The 25,193-nt window shown below is 39.9% G+C and overlaps 1 protein-coding gene across 7 annotated transcripts in view; it reads right to left on the reverse strand.

Annotated features, from left to right (window-relative positions):
* Positions 1–6,944: 6,944 nt before the first annotated feature.
* BACH1 (BTB domain and CNC homolog 1) overlaps positions 6,945–25,193 on the reverse strand; it is a 131,522-nt gene continuing 113,273 nt past the window's right edge. For all 7 annotated transcript variants that reach the window (XM_025985416.2, XM_072740881.1, XM_072740877.1 and 4 more), the window contains 3 exons: positions 22,650–23,996; positions 20,792–20,998; positions 6,945–10,847 (listed from right to left, as the gene is read on the reverse strand). In XM_025985416.2, coding sequence (XP_025841201.2) covers positions 10,386–10,847; positions 20,792–20,998; positions 22,650–23,996 — 2,016 coding nt within the window. In that variant the 3' untranslated portion in view covers positions 6,945–10,385. The remainder of the gene's footprint in view (positions 10,848–20,791; positions 20,999–22,649; positions 23,997–25,193) is intronic.

Below are 25,193 nucleotides of genomic sequence, written 5' to 3' on the forward strand. Positions count from 1 at the left end.
AGAAGAAAATGTGCACGTTTTACTAGCAAATGTCCCAGAGCCACAGTAGTGGATCCTGGAGCTTGAAAGAAAACTAAACCTAGAGATGTCTCCGTGTTAAATGGGCCAAACTCTGAAGACATGATCCGATCGTGGTTTGATTTTTCTTCCACCACTTCTGCTACTCCGTCCACGTCTCTTCCCTACCCCCTGGTGGTAGCTTGCTCAAATCTCAAAACGTTACCATTGTTTTTGACTCTAAGGACAGTTTTTATTTTCAGGTATTCAAAAACCCGGGACAGGGTCTGTTTGAAATGTATATTATTTTTGGAAATCGGGGGGCTTCACACAAAAACCCAGCAGTGTGGCTTCATTTGAAAATTCACAGATCTGGTAACCCTGGACCTGCACAGAGCAAATGTCAGGAGCCCGGGAGCAACTGCCACTTGTGAAAAAAGTGAGCCCCCTGTGGCCCCCAGCCTAGCTCCTCCTGTTCCGGCTCTGGGACCAGCCCCACCCCAGGGGATGGCACAAGGCCTCTCCCTTCACTGCCCAGGCTCTGCATCCACCCTCCGCATCGACTCCTCTTTAGAGTTCTTGCTTTGCTGTTGACCCTTTTGTCAAGGCTGATAGCCAACGAGGGGCCCTATCTGTGGGCTCCCCAGAGGTCCTCCAAAGGGACATGGGTGAGGCTCCTTCCAACCGACATCTGACAACTACTGCTCCACCCAGACACTTGCCCTTCACCTCACATGGACTCTGTCCCTTGTCATTAAAGCAGGTCCTTATATGGCTGTAGCCTACCAACCCCCTATGACACACACCTGGCACTATTGTGGGCTCCTGTGTGGTGACTACAGGTAACAGGGCAGGCTAGTCCCCTGCTGCTATCTCTCCTCAGCCTGTTTCCACAGGCAGCTCAGCCAGGCTTCTGACCATTAGACTTCTGCACTGAGGAGCAGCTACTTCTCCACCCTTCACACAGACCTCCCCCCTTTCAAATTCCCGAGAACACACATCATTCACCCAACCGGCAGAGGGGGAACATACGAGTTTCTGCAGCCTAGACACATCTGGCAGGAGTGAGAAGTCAGCCTCCCTTCCAGGAGGCAACCCCATCTCTATGTGAGATGCTCCTGATGTCCCTTCTCTTGACTTTAGGAATAGAAGCTCACCCTCTGCTCCCCACAGCACTCTCTACTTTCAGGAATTCACTTGAAAGACTCTAATCTCTCAATGAATCATGAACTTTCTCTTATCTAACCTGGAAACCAGAGGTGGTCTGGTTAAAGGGCAGATTTGGCAACTTTTAGTAAGTCCTGCATGGATGTGTCCATGCCGGCATCTCTCTAGTGTGTGGGCGCATTTGTCTCCTATTTGTCCTCAGTTTAGAGGCTTGAACCAAAATTCCAAGACAACAAAGTCCCACTACACTCCTGTTATGCTTTCCTTGATTTATCAAGTGTTAGACATTCTATTTAGCCCTATCTAATAGAACTTTCTACAATGATGGAAATAGTCCATGTCTGCGTTGTGCAAAATGGGAGCCACTAGCACATGTGGCTATTGAGAACTTGAAATATGGCTGGTGAGATAAAGAAACTGAATTTTTCTTTTAAGATTTTATTTATTTATTCATGAGAGACACACACAGAGAGAGGCAGAGACAAAGGCTGAGGGAGAAGCAGGCTCCCTGCAGACAGCCCTATGCGGGACTCAACCACGACCTGACCTGAAGGCAGATGCTCAACCACTGAGCCACCCAGGTATCCCAAGAAACTGGATTTTTAATATTATTTTAAGGAATGTAAGTTAAAATAGCTTCTTCTGGCTAGATGGCACTGCATTGAATGGTACCATTCTATGTAATGAGAAGACCAAGACTTAACACATGCAAACCAAGTACTATCTGGTCTTGTGATAGGAGTTTTTCCATACATTGTTTCATTTGATCTTACAACCATACAGGATTGGCATTTTCTCCATTTCTGCTTACAACTTAACAAGGAATAATTGGCAAATCACTTCACCTCCTTCAGTTCTTTATTCAAATGTCATTTTTGCCAGATGGCTTTCCATTGTCATCTTGGTTAACGCTGTCATCTCGTCCTTCCATGCTTATTTTTCTCGTGTCTCTTTTCACCAACCAAAATCCTAGATGCCTTAACATTGTATTGTCCACTTACCATAACTAGAACATAAACTTAGGGAGGGCAGAGATTTTGAGCCCTTTCTTTTTCTAATGGATCCCTGGAAGCCAGAACCATGTTTAGTGGCTCCTCCTGGAGCTTAGTTTTGTTGAATGAATGGATGAGTGCCCTTCTAGACAGGCCAAGTCTTTCTCCCTGAATGCCCTCTGTTCTGCTGAGCCCTTGCGTGGGTTTGTAAGTAAAGACAATCGAAAGCCATCCTCAGAGGCTGAGACTGGGGTGAACTGTACTGCTCCACACATTTAAGAGAGAAGAATGTGGGTCCCTCAGGCAATCAAGGAATAGAAGGGAAGAGAGGAGCCAGTGGGATGGTATGAGGTGGAGACACAACATGAGTTTGGGCAGCCTATGAAAATTCCCCAGTGGAGGGGAAGATCTTAAGACAGGGCTAGTAGTGTTCTCTTTGCAACCATTTGCATTGCTATTAGACGAACACAGTATTTCCCAAATTTTAATTAAAGCCAACTCTATTCATAAAAGTCTAGAGCTGTGGGTATATTAATTATTCATTTTGGAATTAAAAGAAGTCTTTGAGTTTAATGGCTTTATCGACGATGTATAAAACCTAGCACACAACTGGTAAGTTCAACTAATTTGATGGAAGTAGGCACCTCAGACAGCGTGACCGTGAGACTGACTCTAAGGCAGCCCTACCACTAATGCCCACACTCACTCTCCAGAAATCCAGCTCCCTCCCCAGTTTAAGGACATCATTTAATAAATGTGTGCTGAAGAGTTGATTTGGATTTTCACAGAGTGTGAATGGAGGTTTGGGTCCGTCTTACTTTGACCTCAAGGGCCCGAAGACCCAATATGGAAGATGTACAGGTAAGAAACTATGTCTAGGAGAAATCATTTCCTATGACTCTGCCGTGATTAAGCATCAAAGCCAGGTTTCAAAACTAGGTCTGTCTTACTCCAGGTCCATGCTCTATTCGTCCCCACAGCACTTTGTGAAAGGACCTGGATCTGTGCCCTGAGTCATTGCCTACATTTGTGCAATTCCTTTAGTCCTTAAGTGCATACTTCATCTTTACCCTATTTAAAGTATGTTTGCAGCTGTCTGCTCTCCCAGACCCTAGTGAACACAAGGTCAAACTATTAAGTGCTTCTATGAGCCAAATTCTCCTACCTTATCTTAGCAACTTGATCTCCTTAATTTACATGTGCACCACTCCTCATTCTTATAAATTCCAAACCCCATCCCTGATTCCACATTAAGTTCCCCTACCAGATGCTAACTCATTTTATCTGTCCAGCTGAAACAGAGCTGTTTGAGTAGATACCCAAAGTTTTAGGAATGATATGGAAGACTTTTTGGCAGATTCGGTTTTCCACAATGGATCTCTCAAATGTCAGATGCTGGGCACAGTAGGTGAGGTCTTCTAAAAAACCATGTAAGAATCTCAAACAAGGCCAAAACAGGGCATTTACAAATATTTTCTCCTGAAAAAAAAAAAAGTATTTTAAAGGTACTATAGTGGTCCCGTTCACTTGAGGTGATCATTTAAATCAAAGCAAGCAAACCTTAGTTATTTTACAAAGGATAACTCACGGTGATTAATTCTCCAAAGTAAAAAATAAGTTTCCAAAGTGGACCAAAGAGGTGTGACTTTACCAAGATTACATTACAGTGGATATTTCCATATTTACTAGTGCTCTGGGTATTAACAGGATCTCCTGGCAAGAGATTAATATCACATCAGGAACCTACCTGTGTATCAACATGGTAGCTAGACAATCATTTAGGTGCAGTCTCCTGAAAGAAGGAAATTGGCTCTTTAGGAAACAGCTGGCCTTCTGGACAGTGATTAAGTGTGAACCCAGAGGGGAGGGCGGAGGAAGACAACGTCTGCTGTAAAGACAGCTACCTTGAAAGGAGAAAGGAATGTGCTGTGCTCAGTCTTTAAAATCTTTTCCATTATCTTTGCATTTATACTTAAAGAGCAGGGTAGAAAACAGAGGCGAGGGAAAGGAAAAAAGAAGTGTTTGGGGTTAATAACGAGGTCACACTTTGCTCGGAAACCTGAACCTTGGTCCCCACAGGGGCTAAATGAGAGGGTGGCAGGATGGATGACGGATCTGTGACCTTTAGTGGGGCAGGCTTCTCTGCCTATAAACTTTTCAGAGTCCCCAGCCTCACTGCTTCCACGATCCCCCTCCCCAGCCCTTGTCCTTCCCTTAACCTCCCACTTCTGGGAGATCAACCCTTAACCTTCTTACTCATCCCCTCCCTGGAGAGGTGGTGACCTCGCTGGTTGATACATTTGGAAAGAATAACTGGTTGTCCTCTGCTCAGCATGGTCAATCTCCTTGGGATACGCCCATCTCAAAACCACAGTGGTTGCCTTCTGCTCTCCCCACCCACACACCCATGCTGATGAGCCAGGAAGTATATGTGGGTGAGCGGTGCTACGCAGAGGAGAGTCTCTTCCTGGGAACCAAGAGGGGGGAAAAAGTGACTTCCTGTTAGTAACAGGAAACAAACTGACAGGGCAAACTGGCTTCATTCTGGACTTCCCACTAGGCTCTCACTCTAAGTTCTTCCTTCAACTATCCTTGATCAGCACACTGAGGTTTTAATTTGGTTTTCCATCCACCATTCCTTCATTTGATTTCTCTAATTGTTCATAATTCAGGAAGAGAGTAAGAAATCCTCCTCTGGAAGCCTGTGAGCAGTAGCGTTAGAGACATGAAGAAATCTGAATAGAATACATGATCTGGAATTTTGTGGACCCATAGGGTAGAGTGGAGGTCAGGGAATTTTAACTTTGGTGGCATGTGAAGGCTTATATTGGTCAAATGGGTGTTTACAATAAAGTAATAGCCTAGGTGACAGGTTTTGGACCAGCATGTTTGGATCTGGGGGGGGGGTCATGGAGCTTATGGTGCTTTACTCAGAAAATGTGACTTTCTATAGGGTCCCAACAGCCCTCGTTGGCCTTCAAAAAGGCTCAGTGAGCCTTTAAGCAAAAGGCATGAAGACCTCAGTAGACGTGTGGGTCATCCCTCGCAGAAAGTGTCATTCCTTCAGTGACTCAGAGTTAATAATGAGACACACAAGATTACCACAGCATTTGCACCACCTGTTTTGAAAGTCAGCCAATCTCCAGCCATTAGAGCAGTTATCCCAGGGAAAGTTCTATTCCCAGAACACAGTACGAAGCATGCTCAAAGGCTGTGGTTGGCACTCAGTGGTTTCTGATATAAGGAAAGCAGATGGAGAGTCCTTGTATCCATTTCCCCCCAGCGCCCGTTAATGCTCACTTTCTAAAATCTGCTAGCTGTGAGCTTAAATTCAATTGGCAGGAATATCTCCAGTAAGGCCTCCTTTGGTGGACTGCAAGAAGCCATAGAAAGTGAGTGTAATGTGGCATAAATTAAGTGAAGCAGCAGCCTGTAGATGCCCTAACGCCAGCGGCAGGACCTCAGCCCAGCAGGCAAATTCTGGGCACCGCTGCTAGTTTCCAGGGGAAGAGTACTCTTCAGGGGGCTTTTAGGCATGCCTGGGAAGAATAGGTGCTGCTTTTCAGCTATTTCAAGGCAGCTAGATTCCAATGCACTAGAGTGCTAGCAAGCTTCTAGCTCTTAATCAGTAGTGCCAAGCCAGTGTCACCAGCACCACACCCACCCCCCCAAATGCTATTGTGTTCAGGACCAAGGTGGAGGGCCTAGTGTTGGATGCACATGGCTTGTCTACAGTCGGCACTGCAGAGCTTAAGTCCACATAAAAAAGAAACCATCCCTCAGAGGTGGCTTTCTCAGGCCTAACCATGGCCAGTGTGCCTAATTCCAGTTTACTTTTTGCAAATTCACTGGGCAAAGCAGCTATAAAGCTGTGTCCTACAACCCGGGCTCCATCAGCAATGTGGATTTCACCTACCACCTTTTTATTTCTCAAATGGTCCAGGCCATGCACTGGACTGCCAATAGCTCTGAGCAATTCCTCAAAGTTGATTACAAGGCCTAATTAGAAGTTGAATGGCACCTGGGACGCCTGGGTGGCTCAGCGGTTGAGCTTCTGCTTTCAGCTTAGGGCGTGATCCTGGAGTGCTGGGATCGAGTCCCACATCAGGCTCCCTGCATGGAGTGTGCTTCTCTCTGCCTATGTTTCTGCCTCTCTCTTGGTGTGTCTTTCATGAATAAATAAATAAATAAATCTAAAAAGAAAAGAAAAGGTTGAATGGGACCTAGTAGAGGAGACTCAGCAGATAAATCTTTAAAAATTAAGAGTATGAACCACCTGGGTGGCTCAGTTGGTTAAGCATCTGTCTCTAGATCTCAGCTCAGGTCTTGAGCTCAGGGTCATGAGTTCAAGCCCCACATTGTGATTCATGCTGGACGTAAAGTCTACTTTTAAAAAATTAATTAATTAATGAATTAATTAAAGGATTAACAAGGACAGTACCCGCCTTAAAAGCCCTAGCACTCCCTTAAAAAAGCCCTACATCTCTATCTGAAGATGGAGATTGAGTAAATCAGTAGCCAGGATAAAATCTGTGCTTCCTCAACCATTTGAGTGCTGGGAATATTTTTTTTCAGGCATAATAAACAATGGAAGACTCTCTTATAGAAATTCCGTTAGTCCACTTGACGGGATGAGGACTGAGTGTTATGCTATATGTTGGCAAATCGAACTCCAATAAAAAAATATACAAAAAAAAATTCCATTAGTCATACTGCTTTTGATCAAAACCCTTAAATTAGTAATTTCACATGAAAAGTGAGAAAATGGAAATGGAATGTACAACTCTATTCAATTAGAGGCAATTTTAGATCGTTTTATTTATCTGTCAATTTATCGCCAAGATCTAACATTTATGATTTTGCTACATTTGGATGAGCACATGAGAAAGAATGTAAATTAAATACTATGAAAGTTGCCTTTTAATGAATCATGATCTTAACAGGAATGGATATATAAATTTAGTGGTTTTATTGCATTATTAGAAAATTATATTATGAAAGATACAAAAAAAAATCAATAGATGTTATTATTTCTGTTTATTTCACCATCAGTATGCCAACTTTTACCATTATGGCTTTAAATTTTCAAACTGCCCAATAGATTTCAAAGAATAGTTTATTACATGCCTAATAAAACACTTAAAATATTTACAGATTCAAAATAGGTGTTTCAAAACTGAAAAAAGTTCACCTGAGAATTATAGCATTGCCATTTGATTTTTTTTTCCCCAAGTTGTTAATGTGGCTAAGTGTCCACATGCAACCTGTATCGTCTACTGAATCAAATATATTTAACTCCTTATTTAAAAGTGGTTAAGTATTAAGCTATAGTAAATTATGTTATAAAATTTACAGATGGAGAACCAGGATTTAATTTATAACCATGTTTGTTCTGAATGTAACAATTTAACAAATGATTATTTGCTATAGCTGTAGAATTCAAATAATGAAAGCGATTTTAAGGTATTGTTACTTTGCTGAGTTAGACATAACTGTCTTTTAAATATCATCAAGCACTGAGAAGGCCAATTAATAAAGAACAGTGATCATGTAAATATGCCATATACAAACTGAAAATGACCTTTCCAAAATTCTGCATGAAGGAAAAGATATACACTGTATATACATTATCCTGTCATTTGTCTTCTTCGGCGGCCTTAAAAAAAAAAAAATCAAAACAAACTTTCTTAGAAAAAAACTTCCTTAGAAGTTAATGTTAAAATAGGCATAAATGTATAATGCTATGCAATATATAGAAAACTTCCCCACCTTATGGCCGAAAAACAAAGATAAAATCTTTTCTCTCTTTGTCCCTCTGTATTACAATTTGAAAATCATGTAGGTATGAGGTAGTGTAGTTACTTGTATTACATGCTGGCTATTAAAAGTAATGCTATATTTTACAAAATATTACACTTGGCCAATAATCAGAATATCATTAAAATAAACCCTTAATGCTAAACTGTTTATATGTAGAGAGAAATTTAAACCAAGTGTCTTAAAAATCATATTTAAATTCTGGAGACAACTAGGTTGTATCATAAAATATTAAGTAACCTTTCAAAGCAGTTATTTACAGTAGCAATTAAAGCAAAAGGTTATGTGACATTTGCACATACACACACTGATATGACAAACAGTTGAGTGTACACTGAGGTAGGAAATCAAGGATTCCATTGGTTTGTATAAGATTTTACATTTTGTAAACCAGAAAAGTTTTTATATTATTTTATACTTTGAAGTTAAAATCTAAAATTACAAGTATCAGAGAAACAGCTACAGCGGGGGTGGGGGGGGACAATATTATATATATACACACACATATATACATAATATATGCGTGTGTATATATATATGGTATACACACACAATTCTTTTGTAGTTATGGGATGCATTATCATAGAATTACTCTCCCTGACAAGTTCTTAAGTATACTTATAAAAAGCCTCTAGAAAATAAACAAGCCCAACAAGTTTTCTCTTACAACTAAGTCAGTAACAGAGATAACATACAACCACTGAAAATATGCTAGCAATATCTCCCCCAACCACCCCACCTCCCCACTGAAAAGGGTAACATTTGATAAATAATTCTGAAATATTAAGACTGGTCCCCATATGCTGTTAGGGCAAAGGTCTACTTGCTTCAGACTCGCTCCTGCAGGATGGATGCTTATCTCCCATGTTAGCTACACAGGTCCTCCGCTAGACTCAGGATGCAAGCGATAAAAGTCTCTCAAGGTCTCTGATCTTGATGAAATTAAATACTTTCCAATCCAAACACGATCCACCCTTTAACACCAGGCTCTGCAAATGTTTCTGCCAAGGTGAATATATGTAATAAAAGGTTCATAGTCTATCTGTTTATTTGATTCTCAAACAAGCCCGTAACACCAGAATAGCTAAGAACCACTGAAAAAGTTACGGGGGAGGTGCTGAGATTATAAAAGCTTTATTTTAAAACAGGACTGCATGAACACAAAGATTGATTACAAAATGCCCAAGTCAAAATGACTGGTGTGCCCTTATACACCAGATTTGGGGAAGGGAGAAAGATTAAATCTGGTTTCCAAATTCCAACCTGCAGTGGAATAAGATTGAGTTTCATCCTATTTCACAAACCTGCACGGTTGTTTGTAAATACATCTTTATCTACAATAATGCTTTTTTACAAGTAAACCACAGGACTTCAAAAATAGGATGAAAAATGAACTGCCGCTCCTGATAAATGTTAGCAATTTTCTTCCCCGTGGTGGAAAGATGTCTGGTTTTCTTGCACGGCTGACCTATGGTAGGAGGCCAACAACCTTGAATTTTGGGAAATTCTCAAAGAGTCTGGGGAGGCTACAACAGTGCTGCCAGTGCATCCCCTCACGCCACTGTATCCCAAGTCCTATTTCTTCCAAAAGGACAAGAATGTCAGGAAACAGATCATGAGGGCCCCGGATGTGGTAGAGACTGCAGGGAAAAAAGAAAGGAGGGAAAATGACACTTATGTACTGTTTACAGGGCCGGAATTTCTGAAGCCGACACAGGAGCAGGAGCGTCCCCCATGAGCCAAGCATGGGCCGCTCCCTCCTACCTACCCCCAAAGGAGCTTAGGAGTCGCAGTCAGGCCAACCAGTCCCTGGTTCTAGTGGGAGAAGAGCAAAGCTCCAGGATTCAGGCAAGACAGGTCTTTCTCACACTGCGATTCTACACAAGTTTTCCCAGCTAGCTGACATCCCACTGCAAGGTAGAGCTGAGCTCTACCAGCATCACGCAGGGAGGCATCTTCTTTTAAACCAGTGTAGTGCAAAAAGGTCAGATCCCGAGACTGTTACGGGAGACTTCTTCAGTAGGAACTCTGCAGACGCTTCAAGCCGTCAGACTGCTGTTTGATAGGCTGTTTTCATCCACAAATTTATTTTGCATACCGGGAAGAGTTATTACTAACAGTTGTTATTCTTTAAAAAATGAGCTTTTTAAAAGCCTTATGACATTTTCACATGTGGTTTTTGTTTTGTTTTGTTTTTCCTGGGATCCAGGAGGCATGTAACTTCTGCATCTCAAGGAAATCAAGGAAAGTCAGGATTGGCTTCAGAGGAATTCCCTTAACAGAAAACTACTGGGGGCAAAAAAAAAAAAAGAACCAAAACACAATAATGTCAAGAGACAGAAACTATATTATGCTTTTAAGACGTCACAACTGCAGTAGAAAATGAGTGGTGGGAAGGAAGTGAATGCAAGTTTACTCATCAGTAGTACATTTGTCGGTCATCTGCTGGCAGAAATCAGAGATGCCCACGCCCTGCCGGCAAGGTTCCACGAGGCCGGCCTGCTCGGGGGCAGTGCTGGCCGCAGCCCGGGGCTCCTGGCCGGGCCCACAGGCCGCCGACCCGCTGCCCTTGGCGCTGGGATGGCGAGGGCTTGGCTCGCAGGCCGGAGGTGGCCCCGCGGGAGGCCCCTCAGGTAAACTCAAAATTGACGGTAACGCAAGCTCACCATCAGGAGTACTTTTTTCTTTTTCAGAAATTAAAAATGAGAGGGGGCAATCTGAAGCCGAGTACTTGGCGAGTATCTGTATTTGTTCTTGACTGAGAGCTGCTTCTTTACAGACTTGCTGGCAAAGTCCAGTTAGGTTCTGCTTCGTCTCACCCAGAGTTGACAAAATGTGATCTCTCTCTTTCAACAAGCTCTCCTTTTCATTTTGCTGTGAGGTGAGAAAGAGAATACAATGACTTGTGTTTAGTAGCTCAATCAACATTTCTAAGGTAACCAAACATTCCTATCTACTGGGATCACCTGGAATTTTTACTTTCAACTCAACTCAAAAGTCTTATTTAGTACCTCTGAGGCCCATAATCCCTCATCCAGAACGCTGCGGCCTAAGATGTATCTTGGGATTCAGAATTTTTCAGATTTCATAAAGACAATACAGATGCGCACATAATCCCTCTAGCAGGGTCTGGGCCGGTACCCGACTATCAAACATCTTCACATTTCTAAATAAAACACATTAAAATATCAAATCCCGCACGAAGTGGGAGAAAGAAGGACATAGCCCAGTGTCAGTCTGCTTCAGTTTTCTGGTCAAAACAGTTCATGACAAACTTGCGAGGTTTTTGGAGCTTTTTGGATTTGCAGATGGTAAACAAATGTGGACCTGACATTTGAAATGGAATACAACCAAAAAAAACTACAAGTACACTAATCATAACTACTGCAACTCAGATCGTTGCAGGACTCTAATGATGACTAACACTTGTTGAGCATTTACTTTGTGCCAGATATTGTACTAAATGCTTTCAGATATGCAGTCTTAATTATGTCATTCACACAGTGACTGTTGACTTAAGTACTAACAAACCCGTTTCATAGATGGGACCTGGAGTTCAACATGCCCAGAGTGAGAAAGCTAGTGAGTAAGTTACTAAAGTATGAAGAATCTGGGGAGAAATTTTGCATTTCTTAATTATTTTTTTAGTGGGGGGGCCCCCCTCTGGGGTGGCTCAGTCAATAATGCGTCTGCCTTTGGCTCAGGTCATGATCCTGGAGTCCTGGGATGGAGCCCCACATCAGGCTCCTTGCTCAGTGGGGAGCCTGCTTCTCCCTCTTCCCCCTGTTCATGCCCTCTCTTATTATCTCTCAAATAAATAAATAAAAATTTTTGAATCTTCAAAAAAATTATTTTTGGAAGTTATTATAACTATTTAACTTTTTAAATCCCTACAACAGGAAAGTCTACCGCAGAATGTTTTCAAAAGTTTTCTTGGTTCCTGCCTTTCTCTCCATCATCACTTGCTTGCTGCTACTGCTGTCTCTTTCCATCAATGTCTCACCTTATCCTTCCTGTTCTACTACCACACTGCTTCTAACCAAGCATGAGCCAAGAAACCAAATAATCAAGCTATTTATAAATTAAGAATAAATAAACGTTGATAGAAGGTCAAAGGTTTGCCCTGTGAAATTTATGACCACTCTCTTGGCTTTCTGCTTGTTGGCAGGCTCTGTAGAGCAGAGGTTGCAAACTAACATTTAGATGGTTTATTTCAGAGTGATAATCCACAAAGACAATCTTTTAAATAGATTCTTTTCTGGAACAAAAATAGTTAAGAGGGTAAAAAGAAAATTTGCTTTATACAAAAGTGCTGCTTTTAGGAAAAAGTTTTTCTAAAAAAATTATACATGAATCCAATTATTGATAGTTTTGAAATATTTTAAGGCCATCTAATATTTTGAGAAAATGTACAGTGAGTATCAAAGTACTAAATTTAATGTTTTAAAATTTATTTTATTTATTTATTAGAGAGGGAACATGAACAGGGGCAGAGGCACTGGGAGAAAGATGCAGGCTCCCCACTGAGCAGGGAGCCTGATGGAGCTCAATCCCAGGACTCCCGAGATCATGACCTGAGCTGAAGTCCCACAGACCTAATTTTATATTGTCAAGTATTCTCCAATTTGTTCAGATTTTCTTATAGAATTGTTCTCTTTTGAAAAGATAGGTATAAGTCAAGAAAATTTTATATATATGTAAATAAAACCGATCAATGTTGAACACTGTATTTTTGGTTACAAAAAGTTTGTCAGTTGTAGGCTCCTGATTAAATGGGTCCGCAGGTGCCTAGAAGGTGAGAGCAAGACCTACTACTACCTGCCCAAGAAAGAATGCATTTAATGCGATCAGCACCCATGCCTTTTTATGTCCTCCCAGAAGCTAATCCAGAAGACAGAAACAAAACTTCCAGAAGAAAATTAGAAGTATCTTTTCTGGGTCACAACAATACTCAACCACAAATTCCTCTATCAAAGTTGGGATGAGTCTCCTTTCTAAACAGCAACAAATGAAATGTCAACTGCTAATTGTTTTTTTTTTTTTTTATTGGAGTTCGATTTGCCAACATACAGTATAACACCCAGCGCTCATCCCGTCAAGTGCCCCCCTCAGTGCCCGCGGTCCTTTTAAATTAAACATGGTTAAACAAAATGATAAATGCTTGAGCTTCCTCCCAGAAATCAGAACTGCTACTTAATCTACACATACTATAAAGATGACAAGTATTTTATGACTTCTATATCTTTAGATAAACACCAGTATGACCTTAAATATTCTCCCTCTCCTACCTCACTAAATAAAGGGTGACACAACTATTTTTTAGGTTAAAGATTACTCACTACTAGGAATAGTGATTTATGGTTCCTTATGATATAAAGCCTCTAAACAGACAGTTCCGGGAAATATACAAGTGGCCCTTAAAAGTATGAATACAAATGCTCAATTTCACTCATAAGAGAAACAGAAATAAAAGCCACCATGAGATACCAAATCTCACTATCAGACTGGGAAAAAAAACCCAAAGCAGACAACAAAATCCTTGCTGAGGCTGTGGGCAGACAGATACAGCTGGTGGGAAGGCAAAATGCTACAACCTCTACTGAGCAGAATTTATTAATATCTAACGAAGTTACCTATTTATATACCCTTGATCCAATAATCCTACTTCTAGGACTCTATCCTAAAGACACATCTCCTTAAACATGAAAAAGCAATGTACAAAGTTACTCCTTGCAGTGTCCCAAATGTCCACCAATAAGAAAACAACGTGGATACTGTGCTACAGTCACAGCTGAATATATGGAGCTGTAAAAGGAATGACAACCTCAGGGCAACTGGGTTGCTCAGTCGTTCGGGTGTCCAACTCTTGATTTAGGCATAGGTCATGGTCTTAGGGTCATGGGATCCAGCCCTGCAGTGGGCTCCATGCTCAGCATGGAATCTGCTTGACATTTTCTGTCTCCCTCTGCCCCTCCCCCATCACGCTCTAACTAAATAAATAAAATCTTAAAACAACAACAACAAAAAAGGAATGATAACCTTTTTGAACTAAGAAAATTATTTCCAGGAAATCGCTTCCGCCCCACACCCTCTGCCGGAAATCACTTCTTAAAGTGCAAAGGGTGAAAATACAGAAAAGTATACATAGAATGTTTATGTAGCAGAAATAATAATAAGAAAAAACATAAAATACTAACCTGTTTTTAGAAAAGAAACATAAGGAAATAACTCAGAGACTAACAAAAAATTACCCATAGGTAATAGCTATAAATAGAGAGGATGGGATCAAGACTTTGGATATAATTTTTTTAAACATAGTTTTAACTTTTAAATCATATCAATGTTTTATATATTCAACAATTACACAAAAAATGTGAAGAGTAAATCACAGTAATAAATACAAACAAATTTCATTACATATCAAATTGCTGACATGGACAAAAAAATTACTTCAAATAAATTCTAAACTTTAAACTTCAATACTATGGAATTTATTTAAGGACAAAAAAAGGCAAACAAATTTAAATTTTACTCCATCTGCTTATTGTTAATAGTAATATTGATGTAATTTTGTGACTATTATAATTATATATTTTTAACAAATAATAACTATCATAAATATATATATTTATGGTATATTTACTATTAGCTTTATACTAATACATACAAGAGAGGAATACCAGAGCAGCCCGGGTGGCTCAGCGGTTTAGCGCCACCTTCAGCCCAGGGTGTGGTCCTGGAGACCCAGAATCGAGTCCCATGTCAGGCTCCCTGCATGGAGCCTGCTTCTCCCTCTGCTTATGTCTCTGCCTCTCTCTCTCTCTCTCTCTCTCTCTCTCTCTCTCTCTCTCTCGGTCTCTCATGAATGAATGAATGAATGAATATCTTTTAAATAAATAAATAAAAGAGGAATACCAAAAAAAAATAAATAAAAATAAAAGAGGAATATCAATTAAGCATGAGTGTAAGTAGAATGAACCACAAAATTAGAAGAGTCACTATCTTGCATCAGGTATTATAAAGACCACCAATATACACCATAATACAAAAAAAGTAGTAGTGGGGAACAGGATATTCCTAAAGGACCTCAGTAACACTCCACAGATTACTGAAGAGTCCCAGAGGCAAAAAATATAATCTGGAAAATGATCTACCAATTCCCATCTACTCAGGTGGACACACAGACAGGGCATGCCCCACCACGCGATGCAACAGAAAGGACACGACACCAATGCACATTTCATTTCCATTCAATAACTTAAACTTTCATGGATTATGTGATATGGAGGAATGAACTAAAACCAAGGGGAAAAAAATCAGACAAATATTAAAAGTGGGGCATTTTAAAGAAATCTGGCCTGGACTCATCAAAAAGTTACTGTGATTTTTTAAAGGGGGTGGAGGGGCCCCAATGTTCAAGGGAGTCTTTACCCCAAGAGACTAAAATGGTATAACCGAAAGTGTTCTGTGATGATTGGACCCTAATTTGGCGGACAAAAAAGGTGTATATATAAAATATATTTTGGAAACAATGAGGGTAATTTGAATAGGGAGTAGATATAATATTGAGGATTTCTTAATTTTCTCAGGTGTGATCAAAATACTGGTAAAAATATGTAAGAATGTTTAATGTTTAGAAGATATATGCATGTTTTAGCATTTAGGGATGAAATGTCTTAATGTGGTAGCTTTTAAATGATTCAGAAAATAAAGGAAGAGCAATAGAGTCCAAGAGAGAAAAGACAGTGAGACCAAGATCAATCAACTGTGGCTAAAAAGAGTCCCAAATTGACCAGTAGCAAGAGACAGACCAGCCATCTGGAGCAGGGATACACACCTGCACAGAAAGACCAACAGAGAAGCAAATGTGATAAAATGTCAATAATCGTTGAATCGACATGAAGTTGTTTATCTTTCATTTCACTTTTCTAAAAGCTTGAAATTTTCAAAATGCAGGGGAGGAAGACAAATGTCAAGAAAACCTGAGAACATAAACTTGGCTCCCTATGAGAATATAAGCATTTTATTGGCAAGGACTAGATCTCATTTATCTCTGATTTCCTGGTACCCAGCACATTTAATATGCTTAGCAGACGCTCACAGAAAGGAGAGAACTAACTACTTTTATTTAAAAATACAACTACTAAGATTTATTGAGCCCTGAACATGTGCTGAGCAATACAAAAGCTTCCCATCCCTGATGTCATGTGATCTTTGCACCCATCCTGAGGGAGATGCTATCCTTATCCCCTTATCACCAATAAGGGAATGTGGGTATTAGAGGCAAAAAATTTCCCCAGGCCATAAAGCTACCAAGTGGCCAGGCAGACTTTCCAGCTGTTTGACTCCAGCCTCTGTCTGAACATTCTGTCCCAGTCCAACAGGCTCTCAAATTTTAATGTGCACAAAGATTTTCCCTGGAAACATTTATAAAATACGCGCATCTGGGGCCCCTCTCATAGGTCTGGGGTAGGACTAAGAAATGTGCGTTTTACTTTCCTATTTATTTTTTTTTTTAGGAAAGTGCATTTTTTAAGGACATCCCCAGATAACTCTGATGCCAATGGTCCACAGACCGCATTTCAAGGTGTGCTGCTCAAAGGTATCACAGAATGGCAACGGGCAAATTCCAGAAGGGCCCAGTGGGTGTGTCTGGAGATGGCAGTGTGCATATGGGTAGAGCAGCCAGTAGCATGTGGTTTATTATTAACCTGTGCTAAACAGGTTTATTTTTAATGATATACTGCAATCTTCCCCACAAGATGCAAAACACTAAGGCCAGATGCGGTCTCTGTACTCCTATTCTATCACAATAACAAGGGCAATGAAACAAAATGTCTGCACATCTCAATATGAGTTCAAGTGCTTTCGTGACTATTCGGACTTCTGATCACTTATAAGTTGATATCAATCAACATTTGATGCCATCTAAGAAAAATACACTTTGGTAATTCTTTTTTTTTTTTTTAAGATTTTATTTATTCATGATAGATTGCGGGGGGGGGCGGGGGGGGGGGGTTAACACAGACACAGGCAGAGGGAGAAGCAGGTTCCAGGCAAAGAGCCTGATGTGGGACTCGATCCTGGGACTCCGGGATCACGCCCTGAGCCAAAGGCAAGACACTCAACTGCTGAGCCACCCAGGCGTCCCTACTTTGGTAATTCTTTGCTTTAAAAAGTTAAGTTCCTTTCATTTCAGAGGCCAAACTGGTATAGAAACCTATTACTGCCTAACTTCTGAATTAATGTTCCAGTAAAAAACAAAAAGAAATATGGACCTTGTAAAGAATTCTATAAAGATAAGAGTTTCGTAAGCCAAACACATAACAGAAGTTGAATGAGTCTTGAACTTTATTGGTTAAAAAAAAAGCCATGTACTGGTTTGTAGATTATACATATTCAAAATCCTTATAGTAAATGCAATGCTAAATCAATGCCTAACTTCTAATATACTATCAAATTTTAAATAAATGTTAAAAGTAATTACCATCAATTTACCCATCAAATAAATGTGTATTTATTCTTTCTTTTTCTCCAAAGGTTCTAATTAGATTCTGACAGAACTTCTTGTTGAGAAATACAACTCATTAATTTACTGAATTCGAGCTAACATCACTCTTTGGCTTTCCCAGCACATTAAGACTATTAAAGTCTCTTTTATACATGATCATTACTCTACAGACCTACCTTAAAGACATTTTAAATCACTATTCTTACTGTAATCAAAACACTTTTTTTCATGTGTTGACCCATCTAGTCTATTATCCTATTCCTCTCAGAACAAACTACAAAAGTTATATAGCCAATAGCCAGAGGCTAAAGTTTACTAAAATATGAGACCCTTCACCTGAATATTACCAGACCATAGCAACCTATAGTATGCATTTATTTATATGTTAACCTAATCAGTTATTGGCGATATTTACATGGCTGTTTAATTTTAATACTAAATATAAACCCTTAAATAGGTTTGCTAAAATACCACCCAGACTATAAACACGAGAAAATATTGTCTATTGTCCCTGTTTCCAAGAGTGTCATCTCAAATTAAAAAAAAAAAAAAAATCTGCCATAGTCCTCCATATTCTCAGCTCTCCATATACTAAATACAAATCTGTGATAAAAGTATGGCTGTCTCTCTTTGCAAAAAGACAAGACCCATAACATCATCCAGGAACCAGGGTCTAAATTCCAAGTAAACCTCTTAATGTAATAAAATATGTTAAGGCTCAAATTATTTTCCTTCTAGGAATAGGGCCAGCTTTCTTATTCCTCTAAGCTAATAAAAAGCACATACTCTGCTTATTTTCACCTGAGACATCTGCAGCAAGACTGAACTTTCCAAGTGCCCCTTACCCTTTGCAACTAGAGTGTGCCTGTATAAATCACTAGAACTGCGAGCAGTATGACGGACTTGGGCAGAGTTCAAGGAAACTAAAACACAAAGCAAGTCACTCTGCTCAAAAAAAAAAAAAAAAAGAAAGAAAGAAAAAGAAAAAGAAAAATTAAAAAAAACAAAAAACAAAAAAAACCCAAACACAAAACCTAGCATGCCTTCTCCAGTGATACTGGGGAGGACAGAGACTGGGCTGGTGCACATCTATGTGAGCAGATCCCTTGGCAGGCTATCTGCTCTGCCTGCCCAGAGTGGGCTCTTGGCAGCCACCTTGCTGCTATTTGTCCTTGCTCTCTCGTCACAGAAGAAGCCAATAGAAATAAGCCAATTAGATGCTCACTTTCTTGGGAATTTAGAACTAAAACCATAGTGTCCGTCTGGACTAGACCCTAGAGGAGAGTGAAACTATTTAGGAGCCACACTGCAGCCACTCTTCCCATACGCACTTAGCAAAGAGAGTCACCCTGTGGAGTGCTGTGTGAGCAGGTGCATCAGAGATGGGCTAAGAGAGAAGATTCTCTGGGTTCCTGGTAGTTTTCTACTCCCTTGTTCTAAACTAAGGCCTGCTCCATTCTTTGGCTTCTACATGAGACACACCTGTATCCTTACAACAAATCCACTGATTCATTCATTCATGCTTCAGATGGTTTCTGTTGTTTACAGCCAGTGTCCAAATTAATATAACAGGTAAACAGGGTACCAACCACAATATATGAACAAGTTTTTAATTTTCTACTTTTCTGAAGGTAGATAAAGGCACAGATTGGCTTTTTATTTCTATTTTTCTGTGATGAAAGGATTCTGTGTGAATCCTTTCTGGATTCAAAGGAGGAAATCACAACATTATCATAACAACCTGGATAAAACAACAGCATTAAATAAGGATATGCACCTCCTGGACATTTTTTCTAAAATGTTGTTGTATGATTGCTATCCGTTGCTAGAATGTTTGTGTTTGAGGACTTGCTACAATCACAATTTTAAACTTTCACCAATAATTAACAAAGACTCAAAACCAAATATTCAAAGAATGTTTTTACTACTTCTAGGTGCTGGGTCCCTGCTGTCTCTAACCACAGTGGTCTTGTTTCATATGATACTTCCTTCTGCCAACCCACTAGGGGAACAGAGAACATGGGTGCAAATTAATCCATTTTTCACTTAATTTGTGTTTCAATGCTGGAATAAATAACAAGATTCAATAGAGTAAGTATTCTTCTCACTTAGGGTCTCATTAGATCTTAAATTTTCTATTCATACCAGCCTGAGTTTTTCCCACAGATGAAAGATCCATGTTTTGTTTTGTTTTTTTTTTTATTTACGATAGTCACACACACAGAGAGAGAGAGAGAGAGAGAGAGAGAGAGAGAGGCAGAGACATAGGCAGAGGGAGAAGCAGGCTCCATGCACCGGGAGCCCGATGTGGGACTCGATCCCGGGTCTCCAGGATCGCACCCTGGGCCAAAGGCAGGCGCCAAACCGCTGCGCCACCCAGGGATCCCGATCCATGTTGTTTTATTTGCTCTGGTATCAACTAAAACAAGTTATTTAAGTCTAGAGTTCATTTAAATGAACAACTAGAACATTAGCTTTTAGAGACACCAAACATAGCACAAAGAGATTAAAGTGTTTCATTATTTCTCTAATCTTTACTTAACCACTAAGAATTAGGTGGACAATGGGGGCGCCTGGGTGGTTCAGTTAGTTAAGCATCTGCCTTCTGCTCGGGTCATGATCCTGGGGTCCCAGAATCGAGCCCCACATTGTGGGTCTCCCTGCTCAGGGGGGAGCCTGCCTCTCCCTCTCTCTGTGGGCCCTCCCCTCTCCACCTGTTGCTATCTCACGCTCTCATGCTCTCCCTCAAATAAGTAAATAAAATATTTTAAAAAAAGAATTAGGTAGAGGGCAGCCCCGGTGGCTTAGCGGTTTAGCGCCGCCTTCAGCCCAGGGTGTGATCCCGGAGACCCCAGATCAAGTCCCATGTCAGGCTCCCTGCATGGAGTCTGCTTCTCCCTCTGCCTGTGTCTCTGCACCCACCCCCCCGCTTCGGTCTCTAATAATTAAATAAAATCTTTAAAAAAAAAAAGAATTAGGTAGACAGTAAGATTATCCTTAATTTGTGTATCATTTTAAAAAAAAAGCACCCAGAAATAGTTCTCAATTTACTTAATATAGCATATCACACTAAATATGTAAAGTACTCACACAAGTAAAATAGTCTACGATAACACTCTTTTTTTTATTATTTCCTAAACTTTCTCAAAATGTCATAGAATTTGCTTTCTTAAAATGGTAATTGGTAAATTTTGAAATTAATGTATACTTGAGCATTATATCTGACTTAGGAATTGAAATAGCAATTTCCTCTATAAAAAAGAATGAATGTGGTGGAATTTAAGTAACAAGAAACTTATATACTTACCAGCTTCTCAATTTCTGATTCAAGATTCTGTATGCAGTCAAGTTTCCTCTTGCGACAGCGCTGTGCAGCAATTCTGTTTTTACTTCTTCTTCGAATATCATGGATACAATCCAGTTGTTCTGGAGTCAGTTTGTGCATTTTCAACAAGGATTGAAAATCATTTCGAGAGAGTGAAATTATTCGTTGTGCATTAAATGGCAGTTTTACCTAGAATGTAAAATAAACATTAGTAATTGTTGCCGCACTATGGAGTTATACTTAAATCTAGGAAGAGGAAGGTATACATCTATATTTTCCAGAGAACTTGAAACTTCCAGAGAACTTGGAAATAGAGAAACTGATCTCTATTTCCAAATTCTATGTAATCACTTATAATAAAGACTGTTAATTTGATATTTCTAGACTATTTTAGAAAGAGTTCAGAAGACAAGTAAATTGAAGAACACATTTTTTTTTTTTTAGCAGATCAAAAACAACACAAATATTCGTGTATTTAAAACAAAAAAAATAGAATTTATTTTACTGGGGTATGTTAATAACCCACAGATACCTTTAAGCTTCTTTCTAAAATGTTTTTAATGTGTTTAACCAAACAAAAAAAAAAAAGTCTGTTTTATACTTTGATTTACATCACCATGCAGCTGATTTAACACTGGTATAATTATACTAGTAATTTCTAAAGCATTTCAGAAAATTAAGTTTTCTGCCAAGAGAGTGGTAGTTTCACATAACTCAACTTAAAAATCTACACATTTCACTTTTTCCAATATAGAAATGGTTAGAAAAGCCTTATGAATATTTTAAAGTCATTTCCAAAATACTTAAATTTGGAAAAAGATAATTTTTAAATAAATTGTTTGACAATTATACTAATCATCAAAAATGCTTACAAAACATTGATCAGTTTCTCTGAGAACCTACTTAATTTGTGTTTCAAACTTACAGAAACTAATTATATACATTGTTTTTCAATGTCTTAAGTGCTTTGTTTTTTAACATTCTTTTCATAGTTCCAAACATTGGATTTATAAATGCCACATACAAATCTGTAACTATAACTCATGCATACATTTACTTCTTAAATTAAATCACCAATAACTTCCTTTCAAAGCCAAGGGGACAAAAAAAAAAAAAAAAGAAAACCTCTGTCCCTCTTTTAAACCCATGTCACCCAATAGCTAGAAACCTAAAGAAAATGATAAAGAACAAACAAGCCTTTATTATCACCAGAATTATGGTAATGTTTTACAGAAAAGCAGCTATCAAATACAAACATTTGTACACAAAGTACACAGATCATGCTTGGTGGTTAATCACACCAGGTACGTGTCACTCATGCTAAATTATTATTAGCTGAAATGGCTAAGGGAAAATAAGAAAAAAAGTTAACTGGCTCTAAAAAACTAAGGCAAAGAAAACTGCATTAGAAGCCACATTCCTACACCTAGTCACTGCTAAGTCATTGCTAAGTGACTAGTCCCAGGCCCAGAGATCCTGTGGCAATGAATAAGATTGGAATATATGTTGCATTTTTCCAGGAGTTACCATTTGCCAATCACAGAATCATTTTTTTTTTTTCTCCCTCCTGAGATATGGTATTTGATTTAAACAATTCAACAGCCCAAGTGTGAATCCTCTCCGGGGCAAACATAAATATACCTGCTTGAAATAAACAAACACGTCCTTCAAACTCTGTCACTCTTTTGGTACTGATCACGCGGTTTTATAACTGTGGGTTTCCTCCTCCTCCCTCCCTGAGCCTGCTCATATGTCCCTAGTGGTGCAACAGGAGCTGGCACAGAGTGAACCCCAATTACTAGTGGTAAAGCAAGGACTTAAGAACACATTTTCCCCTCACCTCACATTCTTGTTCTCTGGCTGAACAGGGTTCGCTGTCACCTTCGGTATCGGTCTCGGAGTCATCCCCCAAGCTGATCACACAAGCATATGGGCAAGGCTCCTGCTGGGGTTCTGAAGCATACTCATCGTTTCCAATTTCCAAATTGCTTGAACAGCCTTCGGTACTCAGAGTACTTATAAAAGGGCAGTTGACAGAACTCAACGTTGTAAAAGTCCTCTGTCCCGGCTCGGGGCTCTCGCTAATCCGGATACCTAACCAGGGACACTCTGACCGCTTCTGTGAGTAGATCTGTTCAGAACTGTCTTTGGCCACAGCAGGCGATAACTGCATTTGGCAAGAAGAGTCTGTGCTGCCAATGTCACTCCAGAAGCCTTTTGCTAGATGTTCTGCGACTTCGCGTTCCACACTACTCCGATCACTAGAGGCAAGGCTACTATCTTCCCTGGGGCCAGAGTCAGATTTCAAATGTAAATCCTGACTTTCACCAAATGTTTTCTCCTCTCGAACCTCTGTACCTGACAAAGGCTTTTCTGTTAACACTGCTGTGTTTTGCATTCCAGCAAAATTCAAGTCACCATATTGGTCATAGGTGTGTAAAAGGGACAGAGAATAGAGCCCGTGAGGGTCTGCAGACGAGTTGTGGGGGAAAGGAGTCACTTCTGATTTTTCTGACGGGCACTGAGAAGCAGGATCTTTCTTCTTGGTTTCTTCATGTTCTGTTGCTGATTTACTTTCTTCACATTTTAAAATCACCTGCAGATCTGCACAGTCCTGGATTCTTCCCAGACACTCATTTTCAGATGTCTCATTCGGCTGAACAGAAGAAGCATGAACATCTCTGACGCTGGATTCCACAGTACGGACTCTGTCAGTTCCAAATGCTTTTTGGAATTTTCTGTATTTGGGGCATAAAGATGGCAAAGCCAGAGCAGCATCCTTTTCTAAACACATGGATTCACAGGTTTGACTGGCACTGTCTTGTAGAGGAGATGATACTTTTGTATTTGCTTGATACCGATGCAGTTTCCACTGAGGAGTCTGGACATTTTTATTTTCCAAAAATTCCTCCACTTCGTCAATTTCTAAATCCCTCTGGTCCAAAAGTGAAAATTTAAGGTCTGATTTTTGACAGTGTGATGGCATGCATTTCTTTTTTAGGCATTCTTGCTGGTCAGCAGTGGAGTCCAAAAACTTAAATCTGAGAAACTGAAAGCAGGATTCCTCAATGTCACGTACACCTAAAAATTCCACACACTTGCACACTTCATCCACATTGTCCTTACTTAAAATCAGCTTGGCAGTGTAGGCAAACTGAATTAAAGGTTCAAATCCTTTAACTGTCACCTGTTAATATACAAAATAAAAACAGATGCATCACTTGAAAGTGGTCTAATAGATAAATAAAAGTAGAAGGGGAATAATAGAGAGATGAATAACTTATTTGTGATCATTACACAATGGGTATTTTTAATTTGGTATGTAAAAATATTCTTCCAGAAAATGTAAAGCTACTAGGAGTCTGGAAAAGCATGCTTATCACACCCATTCATTGGAACCATAGCCTTTACTTTATAGATTCCACTCTTAAAGATGCATGAATTACAGTTTTATTCACATGAGGTAAAGACATTAAACTGCCATTATGACATGTGCTGCTACTTTTAAAAGTAATGGCTAACCTGTAACTGGCCTTTATCATTTTCTTGGTATTCCCTTATTCACTGACCTCTGACACAGAACTGATAATCTGTTGATTCCCCAAACTATTGCTAAAATTTCACAGAAGGATGGGTGGCCAGCATAAGCTAAACTGTAGGCTTAGTATCCATCACAGAGTATCTCACAGAGATCTGTCATAAACAGAACAAGTTCTACAAACTCCTCTTAACAACTTCTGATTTGTGTCTCAATTCCACACGGCTCAACGCTCTTCTAGTTGCAGTTACTAACTAAATAAAAGCAAGCTATCCTAATAAGAGTGCTTCCCAGTCCTGTGAGAGGTCTCCTGAGGCAGGACATAACAAGGATAGAAACATTTAGGTGCTTGAGCTCCACAATAGGCTGGTGGGAAACAGATGCATAAAACCAAGCTTTATGACACAAAATCATCTTTTGTTTACCAACGCATAGAAACAAACTCAAGAAAGAAGAAAGGGGGAACAGGACACTTATGGAGTACCTACTTTCCATGAGGCCTTTTCTTAGAAAAATGGATGATTCCTAGAACCCTGAACCCACTCAGTTTCCCATCACAGGAAAAGGTCCAAAGGGAGAGCATATGACATAGGGTGGCCATTCTGAGCATGACCTTTCCCAATATCTATAATCTACTAGCTGTGCCTTGCTTTGGCCATTTTATCAAAAAATAACACCGGGTGCCTGGGTGGCTCAGTCAGTGAAGCATCTGACTCTTGATCTCAGCCCAGGTCTGGATCTCACAGTTGTGAATTCAAGCCCCAACACTGGGCTCCACACCAGGTGTGGAGCCTACGTTAAAAAAAGAGAATGAGGGCAGCCTGGGTGGCTCAGCAGTTTAGCGCC

Source organism: Vulpes vulpes, chromosome 15 (genome assembly GCF_048418805.1).
Source record: "Vulpes vulpes isolate BD-2025 chromosome 15, VulVul3, whole genome shotgun sequence".
Lineage (NCBI taxonomy): Eukaryota > Metazoa > Chordata > Mammalia > Carnivora > Canidae > Vulpes > Vulpes vulpes.